The sequence below is a fragment of the Polypterus senegalus genome, chromosome 9, assembly GCF_016835505.1.
Source record: "Polypterus senegalus isolate Bchr_013 chromosome 9, ASM1683550v1, whole genome shotgun sequence".
Taxonomy (NCBI): Eukaryota; Metazoa; Chordata; class Cladistia; order Polypteriformes; family Polypteridae; genus Polypterus; species Polypterus senegalus.
The window spans coordinates 28,663,201-28,687,373 of record NC_053162.1 but is presented as its reverse complement, the minus strand read 5'-3'; the positions used below and the strand labels follow the sequence as shown (position 1 = coordinate 28,687,373).

Genomic DNA, 24,173 nt, shown 5'->3' with positions numbered 1-24,173 from the left:
TGTAATCCCACGCTCTTTTTGCTATTTGTCAGTTTTCATACTGAAGCGAGTGTGGTTTTCCTAGGCAGCATGTCCTTTTTTGTCCCTGCTGAAAAATGGGGTGTGCAGTTACTGCAAATGAATGGCACACGAAGAACAGCACCACTGTACAAGCTGACGCTGTAATCACGCAGAGAAATGGGACTGGTGGGGAGTGAAAAGAGGTAGCTGCCCTGCACAGGAAAAAGAGACGTGGTGACAAGCTGCAGGGGAAATGAGGTATGAAATAGGAATGACCAAACTCAAAGACGACATTGACAAGTGGTCTCCCTATTCTGTCACCGTCTTCTTACTCCTCTAAATGCGATATAACATGCACTGTAAGTCGGATTGTATTGTCAAGTGCTCTTATGTACTGTACAGAAATTTCAAAGAACAGACATGGTGGTAAAATACATACAATATTGCAGAGAGCTGGAGTGTCGCCTTTGGGTCAGACTGCAATGTGTCACTTTGCTCCGGTTCACAGAGCACAAACGGTCAAGTGCTGGTACCGCGTAACAGCCCACCTCAAGCCCTATGTGCAACCCAAACCGCAAGCGACAGCACCCCTTGGTCAGCTTAAACACTTACACAGAAAGGGCAGAGAGGAGGTGGACATTGTACGTAGTTGTAAGTACTACTTCTATTCACCAGGTCTCTTCTGTATAATGTTGAAAACGTTGAGTTTGTTCCATGAACCTGGTAAATGTCAATGCTGTGTGTAATAAGTTAAAGGAAACTCATTGTATATTTCTAAACCCTTCAATACTTTGCAACGGTATAAGATTACAAATCAAATCATCTTTTTACAGGATATGCTATAGAGTGACATTACATTTATACCTACAATTCCCATTACATCTACTTATTTTTTTTGATTTTATTGTAATCATTCCATACAAATAGATACATTTTTACAAAAAATAGGATTGAAAACAAATCCCCAAGAGAGAAGGAGAGCATGACCAACGCAGTAAAACTTAAAGCTAGTATAATGTTATGTTTTGCAAAGGCCAACAAAAGCCAAGGTCAGCCAGTAGGAAGAATGGATCTATGGCAGGAGTGTTTTTGTCATGTGTGATTGTGTGTAGCGTGTTCAAGTACAGCGGTAGTGCAGCTGCCTCACAGTAAGGAGACCCTGGTGTCACGTTTATGGCGTCGCGTGCTCGGCCCTCCCTGCATGGAGTTTGCATGTTCATACTGTGGCTGTGTGAGTTCTCACCTGGTGTTCGGTTTCCTCCCAGAGTCCAAAGATTTGCAGGTTAGGTGTATTGGTGATGCTGAATAGTATTGCGTGTTGTGCGTGTTCACCCTGCCCTGCTGTGCTTGTGCCTTGCGTCCTATGCTTGCTGGGTTAGAATTCTGTCACCCTGTTCAGGCTTAAGCAGACCTGGAAAATGATACGGTATGTTCACGAGTAAGGAGCTCCAGTGAACTGAGTAGGAAAAAAACGCATTGTGTATCCAGAAAAGTATTCAATTATTTACATAATCCGATTAACAGTTGGCATGGTAGCCAAGACCTGTTGTCCTAAGAAATTTCCTGGGCAAAGCCCAGTGAAACGGGTTGCATATACGATGCTTCATTATGGTTCAAAATCTTAAATGAATGCTTCTGCTTTGGTATTTTTGTCTCTCCATTTTAAATCAAAAGTGAATGTTGCATATGAGAAAACAAGTCAGAAACCACTAGAGCAAGTGTATAAAAACAGCAATGTGTTACATACAGTCTGCTCATCCGTATCACAGCACGGAGTAAAGCCAGTCAGTGCGTATGGTTTCTCTCCAGTCTCATCGATGAGTTACCACACTGACTCAAGGTCTACATACAGTGCAGGAAACAAAACTTGTGTGTGTGCTTCCAGGAGCCGTAGAAGAATGTAATGAACAAAACCACAACTAGATTTATTATTAAAGCTTACTATACATTACAGATTACATCTGCCACTAGATGGCATTATGGCTAGAGGTGGCTGTGTGTTGTTAGCATCTCCGCTCCATGCCTGTGTGGGTTTTTCCCCCCAACGTAATCCAGTCTTCCTCCAGCATACCAAAGACATGCATGTTAGGTGAACTGGTAATTCTACAGAAGCCCCTGCACTGGACTGGTGTCCCGCCCAGAGGTGGGCTCTCATGATAGGCCCAATGCTTAAGTTTCCTTTGCTGTTTTTAATGTACTCTTTTTACTCTCTCGTATATGATGTATAGGGAAAGTATTGTAATCGTCCAAATATTCAATGTTGAGATTTTGATGAATCTCGATGTTTTAGACCTCCCTGACTTTCTCGCGTACAAAGTATTGGGAAAGTATTGGAATCCTCAAAAAAAAAAAAAATCCCCTTTTGAAATTTTGATGAATCTCGATGTCCAAAAGTAAAATTTTTCAATTACGTCTCTCTGAGTGTGTGTGTGTAAATACGATCACTTGAGTACGCTTTCACTTTGGTCATCCAAATTTTGCATACAAGTCTGATAGAAATCTATGTTTTGTACCTATTTCCGCTAACTGGAAGTGGTACTTTACCTTTTATTCATGCAGCTGCAGAGTCTGATTCAACTTTACTTTCATAATAAATAATAATACAATATATTATTAATTTGATTTGATTTGTTGTTAATGGTTCTTTAATGTACGTAATATAAAAATAAAATGCTCAATTTAAAGGAACACTTTGAAAACATAAGATCTCAATGGGGAAAAAGACTTATACTGATATGGACTGGGTAATGTGTTAGGATCGAAAGGATGCCACATCGTTTGAAATGACGAAGTAATGAAAATGATCAACCTACAGAGGGCTGAATTCAAAGACAACCCAAAAATCAAAGTGAAAAAATGATGTGGCAGGCTTGTCCATTTTTCTGAAATTACATTGCAGCAACTCCGAACTGTACTCGGTAGTTTGTATGGCCCCCACGTGCTTGTATGCATACCTGACAACGTCCTAATGAGATGACGGATGGTGTCCTGGGCATCTCCGTATCAGTATATGGCCATTGTCTTGTGGATAACTCCTTAAATATCCTTCCCCATATCTCAGTACAGTAATCCCTCGCTATATCGGGCTTCGACTTTCGCAGCTTCACTCTATTGCGGATTTTAAATGTAAGCATATCTAAATATATATCATAGACAACGGGTCTTTTAATTTATGTTACATGCTTCCTCACTTTGTTTGCCCAGTTGATTTCATACAAGGGACGCTATTGGCGGATGGCTGAGAAGCTACCCAATCAGAGCATGTATTACATATTAACTAAAACTCCTCAATGATATACGATATGCTTCCCGTGCGGTGCTTCGTACACTTCAAAGCTCTAACAGCCCGTATTGATTTTTGATTGTTTGCTTTTCTCTCTCTCTCTCTGACATTCTCCGCTCCTGACAGCGCTCATTTGAAGAGGAAGATAGGTTTGCATTCTTTTAATTGTGAGAAAGAACTGTCATCTCTGTCTTGTCATGGTGCGCAGTTTAAACTTTTGACTAAAGGGTCTTATTTCATATCTAGAGGGCTCTAATAATGTTAAAAAAATGTATTTAGAAGGTCGTAAACAGGTTTTCTATGCTCTAACTGCGAAAATATTAGATTTATAAATAAAGAATCCTACTTCGTGGAAATTCATTTATCGCGGTAGAGTCTGGAACGGATTAACCGCAATAAACGAGGGTTTACTGTATACGAGAAAGTCTTGGGGAGACCACCCTGATTTTTTTTGCAATGAGTAGTGCAAACAACACTGGCTGCTGAAGAGGAGCGATTACTGCACTGCCATTTCGGTCACACTGGTGAATGTCGCACTGAAGTAATCGTTCCCCTTTGCCATGGAAAAATTAACATTTTTAAAGTTCTGTCATTTCTGAATTTCTTAGAATTAGAAATTAGAATTGATTAATGAGATCAATCAAAACTAAGAATGACACAATCATTGCGAATTGGGTTGAAAAAAAAGCCCACAGCCACAGGGGGTCTCCAAGACAGAACATGGGGCTCATTACACTAAGCCATCAATGAAAAGGGCCTAAGAAAAAAAAAAAAAGACGCACACTTGACACAATGTAGAGCCCCATCTCAGATTTCAGTGCCAGACATTGTTGCATTAACTATTGTTACAGACAGCCGGGGTCCTTGTCCAGCCAGGACGCCTCTTCACTGTTTGGAGCAGGGGAGCAAGCCTGGTCAGAACAGTACCTCCCATGGAAGGCAGTGGTGCCTCAGATTCCTGTAGGGCTCCATGGGAGATGGAGTTCTCTATAACCCTGTTGGGATGCGGGGGTGCTGCAGTTGTTCCTCAGCCTGTGTGGGTGGTCCTTCTACCACACCCGGAAGTGCAGCCGGAAAAAGGTCATCAAACACCTGGAGCACTTCCAGGTAGGCTATAAAGGAAAGAAAGGAACGTATTGTGTGCAGTGTTGTGCTTTGGGCTTTTATTTTAGTAGTGTGCCTTCCACGCTGCTATAGCGCCATCTACAGTCACACTATATTAGCCAGAGTTGATTTGGGGAAAGCATTTTAAACATCTAGTAGGGATTCAAAAATGTACCTTGATACACAAAATAGCTGATGTAATGTTGCCAACAGCAAGTGGATCCACTGGAGGTACTGAAGAAATCTCTTTTCAGCACCCACAAGGCCTGTCCACCTAATAAAAATGGCAAAAAAAGTGAAAATTGGTCCCACATTTCAGTCCGACAACTCTGAACTGAACAAACGTGTCACAGGGGTGTTAGCCTATATCACATCACACAGTCACTGCAAATTAGCTGGTGGTCTTCACCAAACACTTCCTTTCATCTTGTCCCACATGCACCTGCTAGTTTTGTTTGACCATTGGAAACTAATGGCTACATATAACTTGTGTGTGTGGGTGTGAGAGATATTTTAACTTAGGAACGACAGCTGTATACTGCAGACACGCGCACGGGGAAGTCTTACAGGAAGGAGACGTTCACACCAGCATCTGTGAGTGAAAAAAAAAACAAATTGTCAGAGACGCAGCATTAAGTAGGAGGAAGTGAGAGATTTTCACAGCCCGATACGTCTGAGATTTAAAAAGGCAGGCCGTGATCAAAGGCTGGAGCTGGAGCAGCAGTCCGTCTTCAGGGGGCAAATAATTTCACCAGCTACAGGTCAAAAGAAAGCATTTGTGTTTAGACTTCCAGAAAGTAATGCATTCATGAAAGGGCTTAGTTATGATTGTAGCAGATCCAATCTAATGCTTCACTAGAACATTTAGGTTTAATTACAACTCAAAGTATGGTGTGTATTTAAAACATTAAATTTCGGAGTTGTCAGAGCCAATTCACAGATGCTCACTGAGCCTGACGAATTGTAAATCTGAGCACTGCAGGCTGTAGGGTGGCAGCCTCTGTAAAATACGACCGTGGAGCCTGCACTTTGGACATTTCAGTAAAACCGAGTTCATTTGTCAGATTTCACTAAGAGTTTACTTCAGACAATCTGGGGTAGTAAGTAAGAGCTACAGTGGAGACTTTCAGACTCCTTCACTTTCTTCACTCCTCATTGGGTTGTAGGTTTCATTTTAAACATTTGTCACTTTAGCCCATCAATCTACACTTAATGACCCTTCACGGCAAAGTGAAAACATGTCTTCAGAAAGGTCTGCAAATTTATCAACAACTGAAATCTCTCATATATGGAAATACTCTGACCCTTTAATTCAGTCATTTGTAGAAGCCCCTTTGATAGATAGATAGATAGATATGAAAGGCACTGTATAATAAATAGATAGATCTTTATTGTCAATTTTACAAAGAAACAATGAAATTGAAGGTGCAGTCGACTCAGTGTGAGGCATAAGAGTTAAAAAGACAAGAAGAGAGAAAACAATAACAAACCAAATAGTAATAAAAGTGCTTTACAAAATATACAAATTGCACTGGTTGACTTAAGGTCTATATTGCACTTTGGGAGAATGATATGGAGCAGTTTTATTCCGAGTTCAGGGCCATGATTGCTTTTGGATAAAAGCTGTTTTTAAGGCGCTTTGTCCTGGTTTTCATTGCTCTGTATATCTTGCCCGATGGCAAAAGCTGGAAGAGGCAATGACTGGGTGTGAATTAATTCTTTCATCACTCTATGGACTGAGTTTCCCATTACCTTTAAAATGTTCAATTATGTGGCTTATACATAAATATTAAAAGTAGGCCTCTAAGGAAGAGCCTGACTGGAATGAAAAGCAGCCCATGTCTTAAATTAAAATGAATTAATATGCTTAGCTTCTCCCAAATATATTGAACGCTTATGAACAAACCATTAAGTCCATCCAGTTTGTTCAGTCAACTAATGGCTAGTTTGTGCCAATACTGCATCCAGATTCTTTCCAAAGTAAAAAGCTTCTGCTTCAACTACATGACTTGATATTTTTGTTTCAGATTGTCATGAATTTTTGCACAGAGAAATGGTTTCTGGCTTCTGTCTTAAATGCACTTCCCCAAATTTCTGCCAGTGTCCTCAAGTATGCAATTCCCTTCAAAGACGCAACAGTTTTCTCAATACTTGTGAGAATTTTGAGGACTTTTGTGTCCCCTTACAGCCTCCTAGATTTACAACTACTGATGTTTAATTCAGCAAGTCTGTCACAACTGGACGTCCTCTTTAAACCAGGGATGCGCTTGCTGGCTCTTTGCTGCACAGCTTTTGGGTTTCCTTTCTTCTTCCACTTCTTTTTCTAGAAGATGATTTTGGCAGAGTAGGTCCTGAGATCCATGCTGTGGAGAGATCTGAAAAGTCTTATAATTATATTTCTATAATGCCAGATGAAGACTCTCTTTTCAGTTTTATTCTATTCTGTATGGCAGACAAGCATCAACTGCTCAAATTAGTAGTCTTTCCTCATTTTTGTTTCTGAATTGTAGATTAAACTTTTTTTTTTTTACTTTTGATACCTTAGTGCTACCTTCTTGAGCTAAGCCTAACCAATGTCAAGTGAATATACAGACATTTGATAAGTGGACTGGTGGCGCAGTGGTAGCGATGCTGCCTCGCAGTTAGGAGACCAGGGTTCGCTTCCCGGGTCCTCCCTGTGTGGAGTTTGCATGTTCTCCCTGTGTCTGCGTGGCGTTCCTCCAACAGTCCAAAGACATGCAGGTTAGGTGCATTGGCGATCCTAAATTGTCCCTAGTGTGTGTGTGTGTGTGTGTGTGTGTGTGTGTGTGCGCCCTGCAGTGGACTGGCACCCTGCCCGGGGTTTGTTCCTGCCTTGTGCCCTGTGTTGGCTGGGATTGGCTCCAGCAGACCCCTGTGACCCTGTAGTTTGGATATAATGGGTTGGACAATGACTGACTGATAAGAGGACTGGAAGATGCATCCATCAAGACTACAGCAAGGATCAACAGACAATGGTCCCATCTCTTTTTGCTGGAGGAGAGGTGAACAGGTTGACTTTTTGGATTCCCAGTAAGGCATACTAGATTCATTTAAAACAGCGCTTCGGGATTTAGGATTTTATCAAGCTATTGACATGAAATAAAGGAAACAATTATTGTGCCTGTTAAAACTATTCACCAGCTTGAAAGTTTTCACGTGTCATTGTTAACATTCAATTACAGACAATTTAATTTGGCTTTGTTGACATTTCTCAACAGAAAAAGACTCTTTAATGTCAAAGTGAAAACAGATCTATGCAGTGTTCCATCCATCCATTTTCCAACCCGCTGAATCCAAACACAGGGTCACGGGGGTCTGCTGGAGCCAATCCCAGCCAACACAGGGCACAAGGCAGGAACCAATCCCACCACAGGACACACACAAACACATCAAGCACACACTACGGCCAATTTAGAATCGCCAGTCCACCTAACCTGCATGTCTTTGGAGCGCCCGGAGGAAACCCACGCAGACACGGGGAGAACAGGCAAACTCCACGCAGGGAGGACCTGGGAAGCGAACCCGGGTCTCCTAACTGCAAGGCAGCAGCGCTACCCACTGCGCCACCCCTATGCCGTGTTGTCTAAATGAATTACAAATATAAAACACAAACTAGTTGATCACATCATCATCAAGCCCTTCCGTGAGAACCCTAAATCCAAAGAGGACTGTTTCATTTATGTTAGGTAGAATGCCCAGAGGGGACTGGGCGGTATCATGGTCTGGAATCCCTACAGATTTTATTTTTTCTCCAGCCGTCTGGAGTTTTTTTTTGTTTTTTCTGTCCCCCCTGGCCATTGAACCTTACTCTTATTCGATGTTAATGTTGATTTATTTTGTTTTATAATTGTGTCCTTCATTTTTCTATTCTTTAATATGTAAAGCACTTTGAGCTACTGTTTGTATGAAAATGTGCTATAGAAATAAATGTTGTTGTTGATAAGGATTCACTCCCTTTAATATGACGTGCCTGCTGTAAATCATCACCACTTGGTTTAGAAGTCCATAATCATTTCGATGGAGATCATCTGTCTTCAGTTCCCATTGATTGTAGTCTATAGGTGCCTGTATGTGGAAGGGAAGGTCCAACTTGTGGCGAGTCAGTATGGTGGCCTAACCTATATAATGAATGCAAAAGAAAACGGCAACACAGTGAAGTGTTGATTGAAAAGCACAAGTCCGGGGATGGAGACATGAATCTCTCGTGGACTCGTTAAGAAATGAGGAGTCTGGCACAGCTGTAAATCTGCCCGGAGCAGTCCGTCCATGAAAACTGACCGATCATCCAAGAAGAAAACTAATGCGCAAGGCCACCAAGAGACCTCTGAGAACTCTGAAGTAGTTAAAAGCTACAGCGGCTCAGATTACAGAGATTGTGCAGACAACAACTGTGCACATGTGCTTCACTGGTAGCAGTTATGGGACAGTTGCAAAGAGAAAGCCACTGTGATGGAAAAAAAAAAAAAAAAACACGACCCTTATTTTACTTATAAGCACCATTTAAGGCACTCAAGGGCAACTTACAAAACACATTAACAGCAGTACTCACAATATAGAATAAATCAAAAATTTCAGTCACAATAAACCCAGTTAATGAATTATATCAACTAAAAGTTATATCAAACAAAATAAGCAAGCGTAAAGAGATGTGTCTTAAGGCAGGATTCACAGGTAGGTAGAAAGTCGATGTTACGGATGTCTTGTGGGAGAGTTCCAGAGATGAGGGGCCACTCAGCTGAAAGCTCTAAACTCCATAGTAGTTGGGCAAGCAGAAGGTATAATAAAATTAATAGAGGAGGAGGATCTAAGAATATGGGAAGGAGTAGAGATGTGATGAAGATCAGAGAGATACAGAGGTGCCAAATTACAGTATGAAGGGTCTTGAAAGTAAAAAGCAAAATCTTAATATCAATGCAGTATTTAACTGGGGTCCAGTGAAGCTCCTGAAGGACAGGAGTAATGTGTTCTGTGGAAGGGGTTCTGGTAATGACACAAGCAGCAGCATTCTGAAACCGGTTGGAGTTTGTGGAGGAGCTTGTGGGAAAGACCAGAAACAATAGAATTACAATAATCAATGTGAGATTTAACCAGATAATGTACAAGAATAGCATTGCTGTTAACCGTAAGAAACAAACGTAGATGAAAAGATGCAGACCAAGTGATGCTATTAATAAGTGCTCCACATTTTAAGGTACTATCAAGAATAACATTGAAACCCTTAACCTGAGAGGAAGAAGAGATTAGAGAATTATCAACAGTCAAAGAAATATTGTCATATTTGGCCAAAACAGTTTCGGTGCCTAACAGAAGAACCTCCATTTGATCAACTGTTTAACTTGAGAAAGTTAGCAGACAACCTTGACCTTAACTTCTGACAAGCAGTCAGAGAGGGAAGAAGGGTGGAAGAGTGGAATCAGGTTTAGTAGACCGATAGAGCTGGGTGTCATCAGCATGAACAGTGGAAATGAAAATATGGCCAAGAGGCAGAAGGTGATAAATAAACAGAAGACAGAGCCCCGGGGAACACCACTAACAGCTGGGCAAACTCGTGATCTGAGTTTTTTTTTTAACTGTAAAACCGAGTACAATCCAAGAGATAAAATTTAAACCAGAAAATCTTAGATAGTTTGCCAAAACGCACATCGTAAACTCTGAAGTCAACTGGAAGAAGGTTCTGTGGTCTGATGTGACCCGGCTTGCGATTTTTGACAATCCGACTAAACACCACGTTGGGCATAAGCCAGACACGGCACATTATCAAAAGCACAACATGCCCACCATGAAACATGATGGCAGCATCATGATGTGAGATGCTTCTGTGAAGCAGGCCACTACAAAGCTTGTAAGGGGCAGAAAGTCAAATAAATGCAGCAAAATACAGAAAGATTTGAAAGGAAAACCTGATGCAGCCTGGACGAAACCTGAACCTTGGGAGAGGATTTGTTTTCCAGCAAGACAATGACCCCGAGAATAAAGGCAAAGCTACCCAGGAATCTTGTGTTGTGGAGTGGCCAAATCAGAATCCAGACGGCAATCTAATTGAGATTTTGTAGCCAGACTTAAAAAGGGCTGTTCACTCGCTACCTCCATACAACCTGACAGAGCTTGAGTGGTTGTGCAATGAAAAATGAAGAGAAAATGGTCGTGTCTACATGAGCAAAGCTGATAAGGACTTGTGCACACAGACTTGAGGCTATCACACCTGACAAAGGTGCATCTTCTAAACACTGACTAACAGGGGATGGACACTTTTGGGATCAATGATTTTGTGTTTTATGCTTGTTTGATCTGCTTTCAATTTAACATTAAAGAGTCTTATTCTATTGGTGAATATCAAAAATGTCTCATTAAATCCACTGTGACTCAATGCCTTAGAATAATAAAATGTGAAAACTTCCAAGGGGGTGCTTGAATGAACTTGTGTGTCTGTAAAACTGTGATCACAGTAAACCATTTTCTGAATTTCATTAAAAAAAAATGCTCTGTTGGGAATTTCTGAGATTGCAGACAGCAAGCTGATGTTAAGACATGCGATTAAAAGAGGAGTGCAATTCACAGCAGGGATTAAGGTCAAATGCAAGAGGCTAATAGCGCCATCAATGACAGGGGCTATGACGTCACTTTTGAAAGGGTTATCTTTGGAGCCGTGTTACATTGGCACATGCAAACTTCACACAGAAAGCACAAAGCTGAGAAATGAATCGTGGCTCAGGCAACTGTGAGGCAATGACTCTACCTGTTGTGCCAATGTGCTCTCCTATGACAGTGATCTTATTCATCCATCATTCATCAAACCTGCTTAACACATCTCACTGTCATGGCAGCCAGAGTCTATCCTAGCAACAAAGGGTGCAAGGCAGGAACAAGCTTTGGATTGGGTATACCAGTCATTTACACGGCACACTCACATATGCGCCAAGACTATACCAATTTACAGTTAACAAACATATCTTGTTTTATGTGGCACCTTGCACTTTAAAAGTACATATACAAGTTGACCAAGCAGCTGGGTTTCTAATTTCCTGATGGGCAGACACCAGGACCACCGAGTAGGTGGCCACACTTCATCATCCCTCACTGTCCACACTTGAGCTCCACAGGGCTCTGTTCTGATTCCTTGGCTATACTCTGACATATAACGTATGACGGCATGTGAATCTAACAGCATTATCAAGTTTGCTGATGACACCGTTTTGGATAAAGCAGAGAGTTTGTCACACTGATGTCAGGACAACAGTTTAGTCCTAAATGTCAGCAAGACAAGGGGGCTGTTTGTGGACTTGGGGGACAAAACTACAGAGGCACTTTCACCGAAATAAGAGCACTCCAGTGGAGAGGGAAAGTTTCAGATACGTCAGTATCCACAACACAAAGGAACCGACTTGGACCGATCACAGTGACACCTTGGAGAGGAATGCAAGAGAGCATCTTTACCACCACAGATGCCAAATGGATTTTCAAGTTACCCTCCCAGATACTAAATCATTTCTGTAAGACCACCATCAAAAGTATTCTGACAAGAAGTATTATCACCTGGTTTGGGAACAGCATGCAGCAGGGCCACAAGACCCTGAAGAGAGTGGTGCAGTCAGATGAACACATCACTAGGTGTGCACTCTATAAAATTATAGGGCATCAATACCAAGAGATGTTGGATTAGAGCAAAGAAAATCATGAGAGATACTAGCCAGTCCAACAATGGTCTCTTTGCTCTGCTGCGGTCAAGAAAACCGTAACACTGCCTGATACATCTTGCCTGAAGAAGTAGCCTGAGCTGCCCTAAAAGCTTGCATATTGTATGTAATCTTTTTAGTTAGCCAATAAAAAGTGTCATTTTGATTGCTTGACTTCTCATTGCATCCATAATGGCTAACATGGTACAACCCCCTAGTACTAAATACATACCACTGCACTCATGTGACATAATGATTTTTTGATATTTATTATGATATGCATTATTGCTATTGTCCTTTATAATCCTCTTAAATGCACGGTCATGGAGAAATCAGAACTAAGCATTTCACTACCTACTGTACTGTGTGTATGATTTGTATGTGACAAATACAATTTGACAAGGCAACTGCCTGACACGCGATGCCCAAGTAGTTTGTAATCGCCAGAATGACTTCAAAGTTTTATTGTGTCCCAGCCCAGCACTCGGTTGGACCGAAAGCCTCCCTGGTGGCGACGCTGCTAAAAGCGGCGCCTGTGTCTTTAAGCGGCACGACTGGCCCTTATCTAGATTGTTCCAAGCTCCTCCTTTTCTCTCGCTCCTCAGTAGAGCTGCCATTTTTCAGGACGTAAAATCTGGAGCGAAGGTAAATGTTTCATTTGTGTTTATTGGGGGGCGGCGGAGTTAGCGGGTGGTGCCAAGCCGGGAATTCGCGTCTGAAGGCGGCGTTCACCGGCAAAGCTGCGCCGAGGCTCTGCTCTACGGCCAACCCGTCCCGGCAGACTATTATTTTTCGGTTTTAGCTTCATTATAATATGGAAGCTGGGCTTTGCTAGATTAGTTCTCTAGAGCCCGAAAGGCGCGAAATCTAAGCGTGTTCATTTATTAAGTGGATTTCTTTTTTATATAAAAAAATAAACATTATATGCTACATTATTATTGCACAGTTTACCTGTCCTGCGAACACGCGTAGAGATATTAATTGCATGATTAATGTTCGGAACGGCAATGGGCAATAGAACAAGAAACCCTAGATTAGAAATACGCAGCACCTCATTGCAACCGTCTCCGAAAGCAGTCTTTTTACAATTTCCATACTTGTTGTGCACACTCGTTTAAAAGAGCTTAATGTATGCGACGGCGACTATGTTACTCAGACAGGGCGAGAGACGAAACTGTTTCCGGATCACACCGCGCGTTCTGGAAGCGTCTGGCCGGTCATGTGACACAGACGTGTACGCCCGCGTTGCTTCAAAGTGAGACGCGTGCAGATCCAAAATAAGCGCGTCGATCGTCAGGTGGGTTGAGTGTTTCAGGGTTAAAGAAGTAAACAAAACACGTCATTTGTAATTGTATCTGCAAAGGCACTTTTCAAAGGGCACATTCTTATTAAAATGTAACGTAATATTTTTTAAACGTCATACACATGTTGTGATTAAAGTACTTTTTCCTACACTTATGTTAATATGCGATAACGAGATACAGGTATGAACTTTATTTTAAAATAACGCATTATTTTGGGTTAGTTGTTAAATACATACACGAAGCTGTTGTTCAGTGTTGAATTTTTAGAAGCTTTTTGAATGCAAATTCTTCCAAAAGAATATGGTATAGTGTTAATGCAATTTGTGAAGGATTATACACCGTGGCGTAGCCAGCTTGCTGAAGGTCCTGAGGTGAGCCCCTCCTGTCAAGCCTAACTCTTGGTAATTTATTCGCAACTACATCCTAGGGGCCGGCTAGGCAGTGGCGACCATAGACATATATAGATAGACGCCGCATTCACTGTGTTACCCAGTCGACGCGATACGTCAGCGCATCCGCCATATTGCGAGTGGCAAAAAGTGCCATTTAAACTAATACAGGTACTCGTGGAAACCCGGTTTTCTGATGAAAAAACAATAACGTTTAAAACAGTATCGTTTACATACAACAGATTTTGGCGAATCGTTTAAATGCAATTATATATATTCATTTATACACTAATAATGGCAATTATTAAATAATAATAATTATTATTATTAAATAATTCCTTCCAAATAAGTAACATTTCTCGGGCTGCATTCTTCCAACTCCGAAACATTTCTAGACTTCATCCTGTTCTTACGCAACACAGTACTGAAGTATTGGTTAATGCCCTAGTCACCTTATGTATAGATTAATGTAATGCTATTCTATCTGGCATCCCACAAAAACGTATCCATTGCTTACAATTTCTTCAAAATTCTGCTGCCAGGATAATAATCTGCTGTTCTAAATCCACTGAACATATTACACCTATTCTCTCTCAACTTCACTGCCTCCCTGTTCATTACTGAATACAATACAAAATACCGCTCTTAACATTTAAAGCTCTCCTCCAAACTTACACTTCCTCTCGCTCACTCAGATCCTGTAATTTGAGAGTATTTAGTCTGGCAATATGGTGCAGCCTTATTTTGTGGAAGACAGACACAACTAAAGACATGAGCATAAAATGATGGTTATCAATTTCAAACTGTGTTTCCTCAATGTACTCTTTGAGAAAAAACATCAAGTCTGAGAAATGTTAACAACTAACAACAATCTACATAGTGACTAAATAGGTTTAGCCAAAGCGTTGTTTGGAGGCTCACTTGAGCACAAAAATGCATAGCTTTGCTAGCTTAGCCTGTCGTAGCTAAAGTAAAGATTATAGAACAGGATTTTCAAATGGCCAAATATAACCAAAACAATTGTTCAGTCTTACCTATGAAATGTAATCCCCGGGATCTAGTTTGGAGTGTACAGTAGTTTGTAAAATCCCAAGCAGAACATGTGTGAGGCATCTTATCCATTACTTCACTCCACAGAAGTGCCACTCACAATATGGTGGCGAGGTTGACGTACGATTCTGCTGGTCAATGAGGCGTCTAGTTATTCTATGTCTATGGTGGCGACCGCGTCCGCGACACTATCACACACGGGTGACAAACAAGCCAGCTCTTTTAATGAAATTTGTAATAACTTTTTACATCGCTTTATTACAACCACTGTAAGTTAGCAAACATAAATTGTGGGAATGGAATGTGGGAGGAGGAGGTGGTGGTGGTGTTAGTAGTAGTAGCAGCAGTACATACATGTATGTAAAATGTTGACCCGCTTATTTTTTTAAGACAACTTTGTGAAAGAAGATGATTAAAATATAATGTATGCTAAAGTAAAAAAACGTTCTACGCAATTTCAATTTGTAACAAATGAAAACGACAATACCAGCCGACAGAATATTACTACACAATCAACCTGTTTTAGGTAAGTTCTGAAAAACTGGACATCATAAAGTGTTCACGCTCACAAATCCTTATGGTAGTGACACTAATGCACAGTTAGCCATACTAAGGCACACAATAAAAAAAAAAATATATAGATTTATTAAACTGTTAAAGCTTATAAAATTGAACTGACTGACAAGTCACAAAACATACTACTTCTGATATCACTAGTACCTTGAAATGCTTGCTTGCGTGCCTTCTGTTGTACAAAAGTCTCAACAATGTTTCACACGTCAGGTTGTGTGGCACGTTCATTTTCAATTCAGAGTACAGCCAAGCTACTAAGTCTGTCTTGCGACGTGGTGCTTATGAGGTCATTTTTTGATGGGTTTTAACTTGGAGGACGATCATTCACTCACAGCAACAGTCACTGGTATAGTCAGCAGTAACATGCAAGCCATGCAAACGTCACTGAAAGTAGACAACAGTGCGTAGTGATCTGTCGGCAGCTGTTCAGCTACTCCAAAACAGTCCACTTGGTTGACAGGATGGATTGAAAACATGCACGAAATGACAACAATTGAGTGAAAACACCGGTGAAATGTCGGTGCTATAGTGTTCAACGAGATCAGCAGCAGCAGCATACAATTCGTCGTCATCCATCAAGGTCAGAGTTGATGGTAACAAGACATTGAACGTTGAGGCCACTCCATCAAGACTGTGTTTTAGTTAAGTTTTTAAAAATGTTTAAAAAATGTATATTGCCCCAAGTGCCCCCACCACCACCACCCTCCCCCCCCAAGTTCGTAGGTCGTAGGCCCTTGCACAATCCATTGCTACTCCGGTGTTTATACAGGTCTGCACTTAAAAATGACTATTCACAATTAAAACAATTTCTTACTTGCCTTCACTTCACATTAAGGTACAAAACTGAAAAGAAATGTAATAAAAAATTAACAAATTATGCTAATTATATGTCCAGTATTTTTCTAAACCAAAACAGAGAGGTTGGCAGCATGCGCTGATATCGTTTTACTACACCCACCACACGATGAACCACCTGGATTGGGACCTGAGTGCAGCGGATGACACCTCAGTACCACACTGGAACACTGATGTTTTTTACGGTGGCTGGAGTCCCAATCCTTCCATCAACCCCAAGTTTTCCTAATAAGCTGGAGGAAAGGATGCAGATTAACGTCATCCCCAGAATGGAACAATTGCAGGTTAAGGGCCCAATGGAGTAGAGTCACTTCTGGCATTTGCAAAATTTGAACCGGCGACCTTCCAATTACCAACCAATATCCCTAGCCTCAGAGTCACCAACTTAACAGGAAACTATATATTTAGTCTAGAATTTTTAAAGCATACCGTATATAAAGAAGACACCAAAATATATTCATGACTTACATATAACTTCTCCTATTCTTGACAGTTCCTAGTTTGTTTTGATCTAAAATTTCATTTTCAGGGAGGTTGTACACTTTTTCCGGTGCATCCCCCTAAAATAGGGGTGGGCAAAGTCAGTCCTGGAGAGCCGCAGTGGCTGTAGGTTTTTGTTCCAACCCAGTTGCTTAATTAGAAAACAATCCTTGCCAATAATATAAATTTATGGCTTCTTAGTGCTTTAACTCTGCCATGTCCGGTCAATCTCATATCCTAGATTTTCATTTCCTTTCTAAGGATAATATCATCCAAATGATTTGAAGTCTAAAACGGATGAGTAATTCTCCGACCTTCACTTTTTTCTCTTCACTTTCCTTCCAAGTATTTAGTTAAACCAAATAGTTCCTGATAAATACACACTGGTGTAAATGGAAACAAGTTAAATGGAGGAATGCTGGTTTCTTTTATCATTTGCATCATATAACTAATAAGGGACAATTAAAAACTGAGAATACAGCCTTTTAAGAGTAAAATAAGCAATAAGGGTTCAAAATCTTAACAAGTGAGACAAATAAAATGAAGCAGAAGTTTCTTGAGCAATAAGTGCTTCTTTTTATGGGTTGGACCAAAAACCTTCAGACACTGCAGCCCTCCAGGGACGACTTTCCCCACCCATGCCCTAAAATCATTCAGGAGTAGTTTACCCATCATACTGACGTGCTGTTGTGCTGGTACTTTTTTTGTCTCGTGTCCTTGATATCTTGAAGGAATCTTGCACCCTGCTCTTCACTCACTGCTTCAAGATTTTCCTGGAAAAACTTAATATGAAGATCCAAAAAGTGAAGTTTGAGTTTCATGTTGCAATCTGATTTCTTTAACTTAGCTAATATATTTTTCACTTTTTCTTTGTAATTGTTGTATAGTTTATTTAAAAACTTAAAAATTGCTTCTTTGAATGATACCCATTTCGTTCCAGGTTTTTCATCACACATCATGTCTGGCAAAAATGCCCTCTCAATTTAGCCTTAGGCAAACCTACAAACCTTCGGCACAAATATATAATGCCAAGTAATGGACTGACCGGCTGTGTTCTTAGGAAATAATTATATACATTGTGTACTGACCCTGCACTCTGACCTCCAAAGGTCATGTGAAAAGAGAGTTTCCCACCAGGGATTAGTACAGTGTACCAAATATATATTGTACATAATGCCAGTGTGAAAAAAAATATTTTCTAAGCTTAAATAGAATTTATTTCAACATAGCCAGCAAATGTTTAGTGCTTTGTCTTTTCTTTACACAATAGTAAACTTACTATTCCATTTTAAAAGCAGTTACAACACAGATAATAAACATAAACGCTTAGACTTTATATATATGACTTTACCTTTGCACATGTTCTTCGCCCTAAAGAAGATCAAATCTGAATGTAGTTCAGTGGCTGCAGTGCGTGTTGGTGCATTCCAAACAGGTTTTGTAAAATAACTGAATGGTCTGCTGAAACATGTGCATCTGCCCTCGTTGCTTTTGTCAAAACTGAAAAAAATGTTACAAGCAGACCACCTTATCTTTAGCTTCTATTCCAGTTTCATGACAAATTTACAGTATGTTGTGTTAGATGTACTTTATTGTTAACAGCTTAATTAGAGTTGGAGATGTTGGTCTATTTTTCTGCTTAGACTCAGTGAAACATTAAACAGCACTTCTCTACTAATAAATAAATATTCTACTATTAAGATTGTCTAGGGCTGTCAAATTGTACGAAAATATAGTTTGAATACTCGAATATTTACTTATTTTTAGGGCTGCAACTAACAATTATTTTGATAATTGATTAAACTGGTGATTATTTTGTCAACTAATCAGTTGGATGGTAAAAAAAATTAATTTGCAATTAAATACATGAAGTGCATTAAATGGAGCCTTTGACCAACAAAAGAAAGAGAGAGGTTGGGAGCATGCACTAATAAAAGTAAAAAGGTCTGCGTAAAATTTTGAGAAATATAGTTTTTAAAAAATAAACTACTTAAATATTTTAAACAAAATCTAGGTCTTCATACAAAATTTATATATTACCACATTGAAAATAAATAGAAATAAAACACTTAATAGCACTTATGGCTCTGGTTGGGCAATGAACACACAAACACAAAATTTTCTTCAAAACACAACAGTTTTCAATACATTAACTTCAAAATAAAACATGTAATTTAAGTTATGTTTTTTTCAGTTTAGTGCTCAATTTTTATGATGTTGAAGGTATAGTCCATGTTGATTACATCCTTCGAGATGCCTCGATAACCAATATTATGCTGATTTACTTTGCTCTTTGTGGCAATCATTTAGGAAAAAATAGCAAGGAAAACTCCTGTTTCACGACAGTATCCCCATTCACAGTGCACAGGTTTCAAACGCTGTACTGTAAAACATTGGATTCAAAGAGATGCCAAATCTACTCTTTTCCCTAGATCTGGTCCCATGTGACTACCACTTATACCCTTGTCGTAAGGGCTACCTCTGTGTGTTGCAGTCTGCCAACAATGAAGATGTCAACTTGGTTACAGAAAAAGGGGTGCATAAGCAAGACAAGACATTTTATTTCAGTAGCATAGAAAAGCTTTTGTCATCCCTGGTACACACCCTGGATATTAAAAGGCCAGACACCCTTACTGAAATAACAGCTGTCAAAGTCAAATCAAGTCAAATGATGTCAAACCTTTTCTGGCCTTTAATAAGATCAAATAATCAGTAATATTTAAGTTAAACTGAAACTGGTAATTCATTGGGGTTTTTTTTATTACATTTTAATCTTTTCAAAAAAATATTGATTTCATTAAAAACTATTTACCTCTGCCATTACCTAAAAGTTGCTTTACAAAATGCTGTTTTAAGTATATTATGTTTTCATTGGCTTGTGACTTTATTTCAGGTGCCTGACACAATATGTCTCAAAATCCAGAACTCCTTCACTTCAAATTTTCAAATTATGGGGATTCGATGTTGCAAAAAATGAATTTGCTGAGAAAACAAAACCGGTTCTGTGATGTTACAGTGCATGTCAATGACTTGGAGGTACAAGGACACAAGGTTGTCTTTGCTGCAGGATCCCCCTTTCTGAGGGACCAGTTTCTACTTAATGATTCCAAGGACATAAAAATCTCTATCTTTCAGAGCTCAGAGGTTGGGAAACAACTTTTGCTTTCCTGTTACACTGGATTTTTAGAATTTCCAGAGATGGAGCTTGTTAATTACTTGACTGCTGCAAGCTTTCTTCAGATGGGTCACATTGTGGAAAGATGTACAGAATCTTTACTCAAGTTTATTAAGCCTAGAGATGCCCCAAAGGATCAAGGTGCTTCATCAGTGAGTGTTCAACCAAATCAGGAAAATCTGTCCACTGAGCCAGTGACTGTGCAAGACATTGATGATAAAGAAGAGGAGGATGAGGAGGAAGAACAAGATGACGTGGAAGAGGATGTCATTATGCAGCCCGATTCTCCCAGCATTCAACAAGTGGATGACAATACAGATGGTGAGGATAATGCTATTACGATTGTGAAGGTAGAATCAATTGGAGATCAGGCACCCATGTCAAGTGGTAAGCTTCAAACACACTTCCCGTCACCGGCTCCAACTGCTTTGCACACTCCTGAGCCTCAGCATTCCCTCATCAATTCCACTGTGGATACAAGAATTGGAGAAATAGTAGGAAGCCAAGCACAAAGTTATAGCTCTTCTGCAGGCACAGACACTCTCGTGCTTGGCAAAAATAATTTTGGAGGCTATATGAGGAATCAGGAAAAATGTCTTCAGTGGTACCACCAATGTCCAAAGTGTGCAAGAGTCTTTCGTCAACTAGAAAACTATGCTAATCATCTGAAGATGCACAAGCTCTTTATGTGTTTGCTATGTGGAAAGACCTTCACCCAGAAAGGTAACCTTCACAGACACATGCGAGTGCATGCTGGAATCAAGCCTTTCCAGTGTAAGATCTGCGGAAAGACATTTACACAAAAATGCTCTCTCTTAGATCACCTCAACCTGCACAGTGGAGACAAGCCACATAAATGTAATTACTGTGACATGGTATTTGCACACAAGCCTGTTTTAAGGAAGCACCTCAAGCAGATCCATGGGAAGAACAGTTTTGATAATGCTAACGAGAGGAATCTGCAGGAGAGCTCAGTAGATTATGAATATGGTAGAGCCCATGACACAGATGCTGAAAATGCAGATCATAGTATGAGTTCTATACAGCTGCAGAGTGATTTGTAGATGGAGCACAGTTTAAAGCTTTAAAAGTGGTCCAGCTTTTCCTTCCACCACCAACATGCAAAATGGCACTGCTTATAAAAAGTTGGAAATACAGGGTAGCACACAAAAGCTCCTCAGTGACTATTGTAATCAAGTGGTATCATTTCAATTAACAGTTAACCCAATTTAACATATTTTTCCATTATTGCTGCTCAAATACATTTTCAGATATATTCTTTATTCGATTGGGTCAATGGGAGCCCTAGTTCTAGTGACTGCAGCATGTATGGCTGCTGTATACAAATTAATTCTCAACGAAATAATAATGTTAATTCATTATGAGCCAAATGTCATTTTTTTTAAATAACTCTAAAAGTTAGTTAGGGCCATGAAATTTTTCATTTCATGTACAGAAGTCGAGAAAAGAGAAACTTTTTGTTGAGAAACTGTCCCAAAATTGCAAAAGACAGTGAGTCCAATTACTTAGTGTTGCAACTTACTAACCTGAAATGCCAAATGTTACTGTACAATTGAAATGTCATATTTGGAACAGGATGTCTGTGTTGTCCTCAGTTCTGGAGTTTCTTCAGCTACAAACCCCTTCTGCACTCTGCTGATGATGATTCTAAGCCAAACCTGACAGATTCTGCACCATTATATCATGACCATTTATTATTCTGGTTATGGCTAATGCTTTGAAAATTGTAGATATCACCAAGACAAATGAAAGATAGATGAAATATGCATCCTTACTTAAGTCTTCATCCCTGCATTACTCACTTTTGTGTTTTTGAAATTTCTTTAAGCATTATGAAAATAGCAAATAATAACTATTTAACATTAATCAAGCAAAAAAGGTCAATATTTACATTTTGCAAAACAAAGAAGAGGTCACTGCTTAATTGCCCTGCAGTCTGAGGTAGGCAGCCCTTATCCTGGAGGGACACACTGACTATTGGTTTATATTTTCTTATTTTCAGGTCACTACTAGGCAAATATAAACTTTTTGCCCAAGTTTTCTGTGTACAATCTCAATGATTACCTATAGTACAGGATTTATGTTTCTATTATATTCTTAGTTTTTGGATTGGTACAGTGGGTAGCACTGCAACCCCACAACTCCAGGGGCCTAATTTCAGGTTTTTGTTTCATTTCTGACTGTGTGGAGTTTGCTCATTACTGTCATCTTTATAAGATGTGACTTTAAGTGTCCTCTCTAAATTGACAACATGTAAGTGAGTGTGATTTACAATGCATAAATGTGTAACCCAAATTTGGTTTCAGCCTTGTGGCTTATTCTGATTATATACAGAGCATTGACCTAGTGTGATTTCAATGTGGAAAAAGTGTTAATAATTGTGAGGGAAAATCAATCTGCCAAACCCTTGTAAAGTCATGGGGAATGGCAGCCTATATTAGTGGCTGTAGATGCAAGGGAGAAACCAATTCTGGACTGGAGGAAATTACCAAAGAAACCCCACAAGGGCACATGAAAAATATGTAAATTGAATAGAGAGAGAGAGAGAGATCAGATCAGATCAGAAATCAAAACTAATCTCCTGGAGTTGTGTGGCAGCAATGCTAACCATTTCAGAAATATGTTCATTTCTTTTGCAACATTTTGTTCCTAACAGTCTGGTTTGTGTTTATCTTTTCTTTAAGCCTGTTTTAGAAAGTGTTAAGTAGTCAGTTATCAAAGAACTGCAAACAACAAAGGAGCCAAGAGTTACCAGCTACCTCAGTGTCATTTGTACCTGTTTTTGTTCATCATAAAGTAGCTATCTGACTAAACTCTTTCTGAAAAATATAAGAGAAGTAATAAGAAATTGAGAAATACTAATCCATCCCAGTCCCTAGAAAAGTAATATGTGACCTGATTAGAGTTTTTGATGTGGCAGCATAAGAATAGAAGTAAGCCCTGTAATCTGACATTTTCATTAATACCATGTAATGGCTATTAACGAAATAATGTTTGGGATAAAATTCTGAAGCAACTTTGGCCACCTAAGGTTTGTCTGCATCTTTGCTAGGTTATGTGCCTAAGTCATTTTTTGATTAGCATTTTCCTGGAATTTGTCTCCAACTGTTATTGAAGCTCATGTGTACATATGCCTATTTTAAGAACTTCACTTTACATTAAAAGGATTTAGCAGTTGACTTCACTGCAGTGCAGATGTTAAGCAGCTCCTGAACATTTCAGCACATTACCCAAGTTGCTGCTCCTATCACTTGATGTGCAGTGGACTGCTGATTCTGTCATTCTGGGCATTTGATGTATCAGGACCAAAGTATATGTTCCATTCATTACAATTACTGTATACTGTGAACTTATGGCAGCTAAACATATTCTGTATGTACATGTTTGTTTTATTGTTTTCAATGCATTGGATAAAAAAACACATATGTATGTTATATGTGTGTGATTGTGATGACTTGGCCATAGCTAGTTCCCTGCAATGTTGTGGAACAGTAACATACACTGCATGTAGCGAGGCAGCACATTTTCTAAACTGAATTACATTCAATATAGCGTTACTGGAACTTTGTTATGCAGAGAACCTTTTTTATGATCATTATTTGGTTATTACTATTTTCTGCCCTGTTACAAAGAACTACATTACAAACTTAACTCTGCAATTTAGGATAACCATTCTGTGTTGAAATCAACAGGCTAGATGACAGCATTCTGATAATCAAGTGGTTTCCTGGTTTAAGAAAACTTGAGCAAGGGCAACCGTGTGGGTCTATGTGTTTTTCCCTTTCAAGTAAGAATTCAGAAAGAAGGATTACTTTTACATACAGTATTAACAGGCATTGGGATAAAGGTGGCTGCTAAATAAATGAACTAGCACAGCAGTATGAAATTTCCGAGAAAGACCAAGAAATTTCGCAGTTGATTCCAGGAACTTTTGAAAAGACGCATTGTAAAGAGAACATTTGTTTCTAGTGGGAACGTGGCAAACAGTTCTCTTTTTTTGTTTAATTCAATTTGTTTCTGTCGAATGGACTCCACTAATGATTTAAGCACTGGGTATAGATTGCAGATTTATAAAAGTAATGTACAAAACCTTGGACAGTTACTGTAAACATTTACTTAAATGGATTGTAATTGAAAAACTCCGTGAACTCCAGGTTATTTTTAATAAAAAAGGTAGTAAAAGAAAATCAGTCCAATTGGGAACAGAGAACAAGACAATATAAAGGTCATGTTAAGCAGTGTTGG

The 24,173-nt window shown here is 39.5% G+C and overlaps 1 protein-coding gene across 1 annotated transcript; it reads left to right on the top strand.

The window, feature by feature from the left end:
• Positions 1-12,661: 12,661 nt before the first annotated feature.
• zbtb26 (zinc finger and BTB domain containing 26) lies at positions 12,662-23,362 on the top strand. The gene is made up of 2 exons (XM_039762797.1): positions 12,662-12,726; positions 19,626-23,362. Exon 2 carries the CDS (start codon positions 19,640-19,642, stop codon positions 20,969-20,971), a length of 1,332 nt encoding a protein of 443 aa, XP_039618731.1. The 5' UTR covers positions 12,662-12,726; positions 19,626-19,639; the 3' UTR covers positions 20,972-23,362.
• Positions 23,363-24,173: the final 811 nt, after the last annotated feature.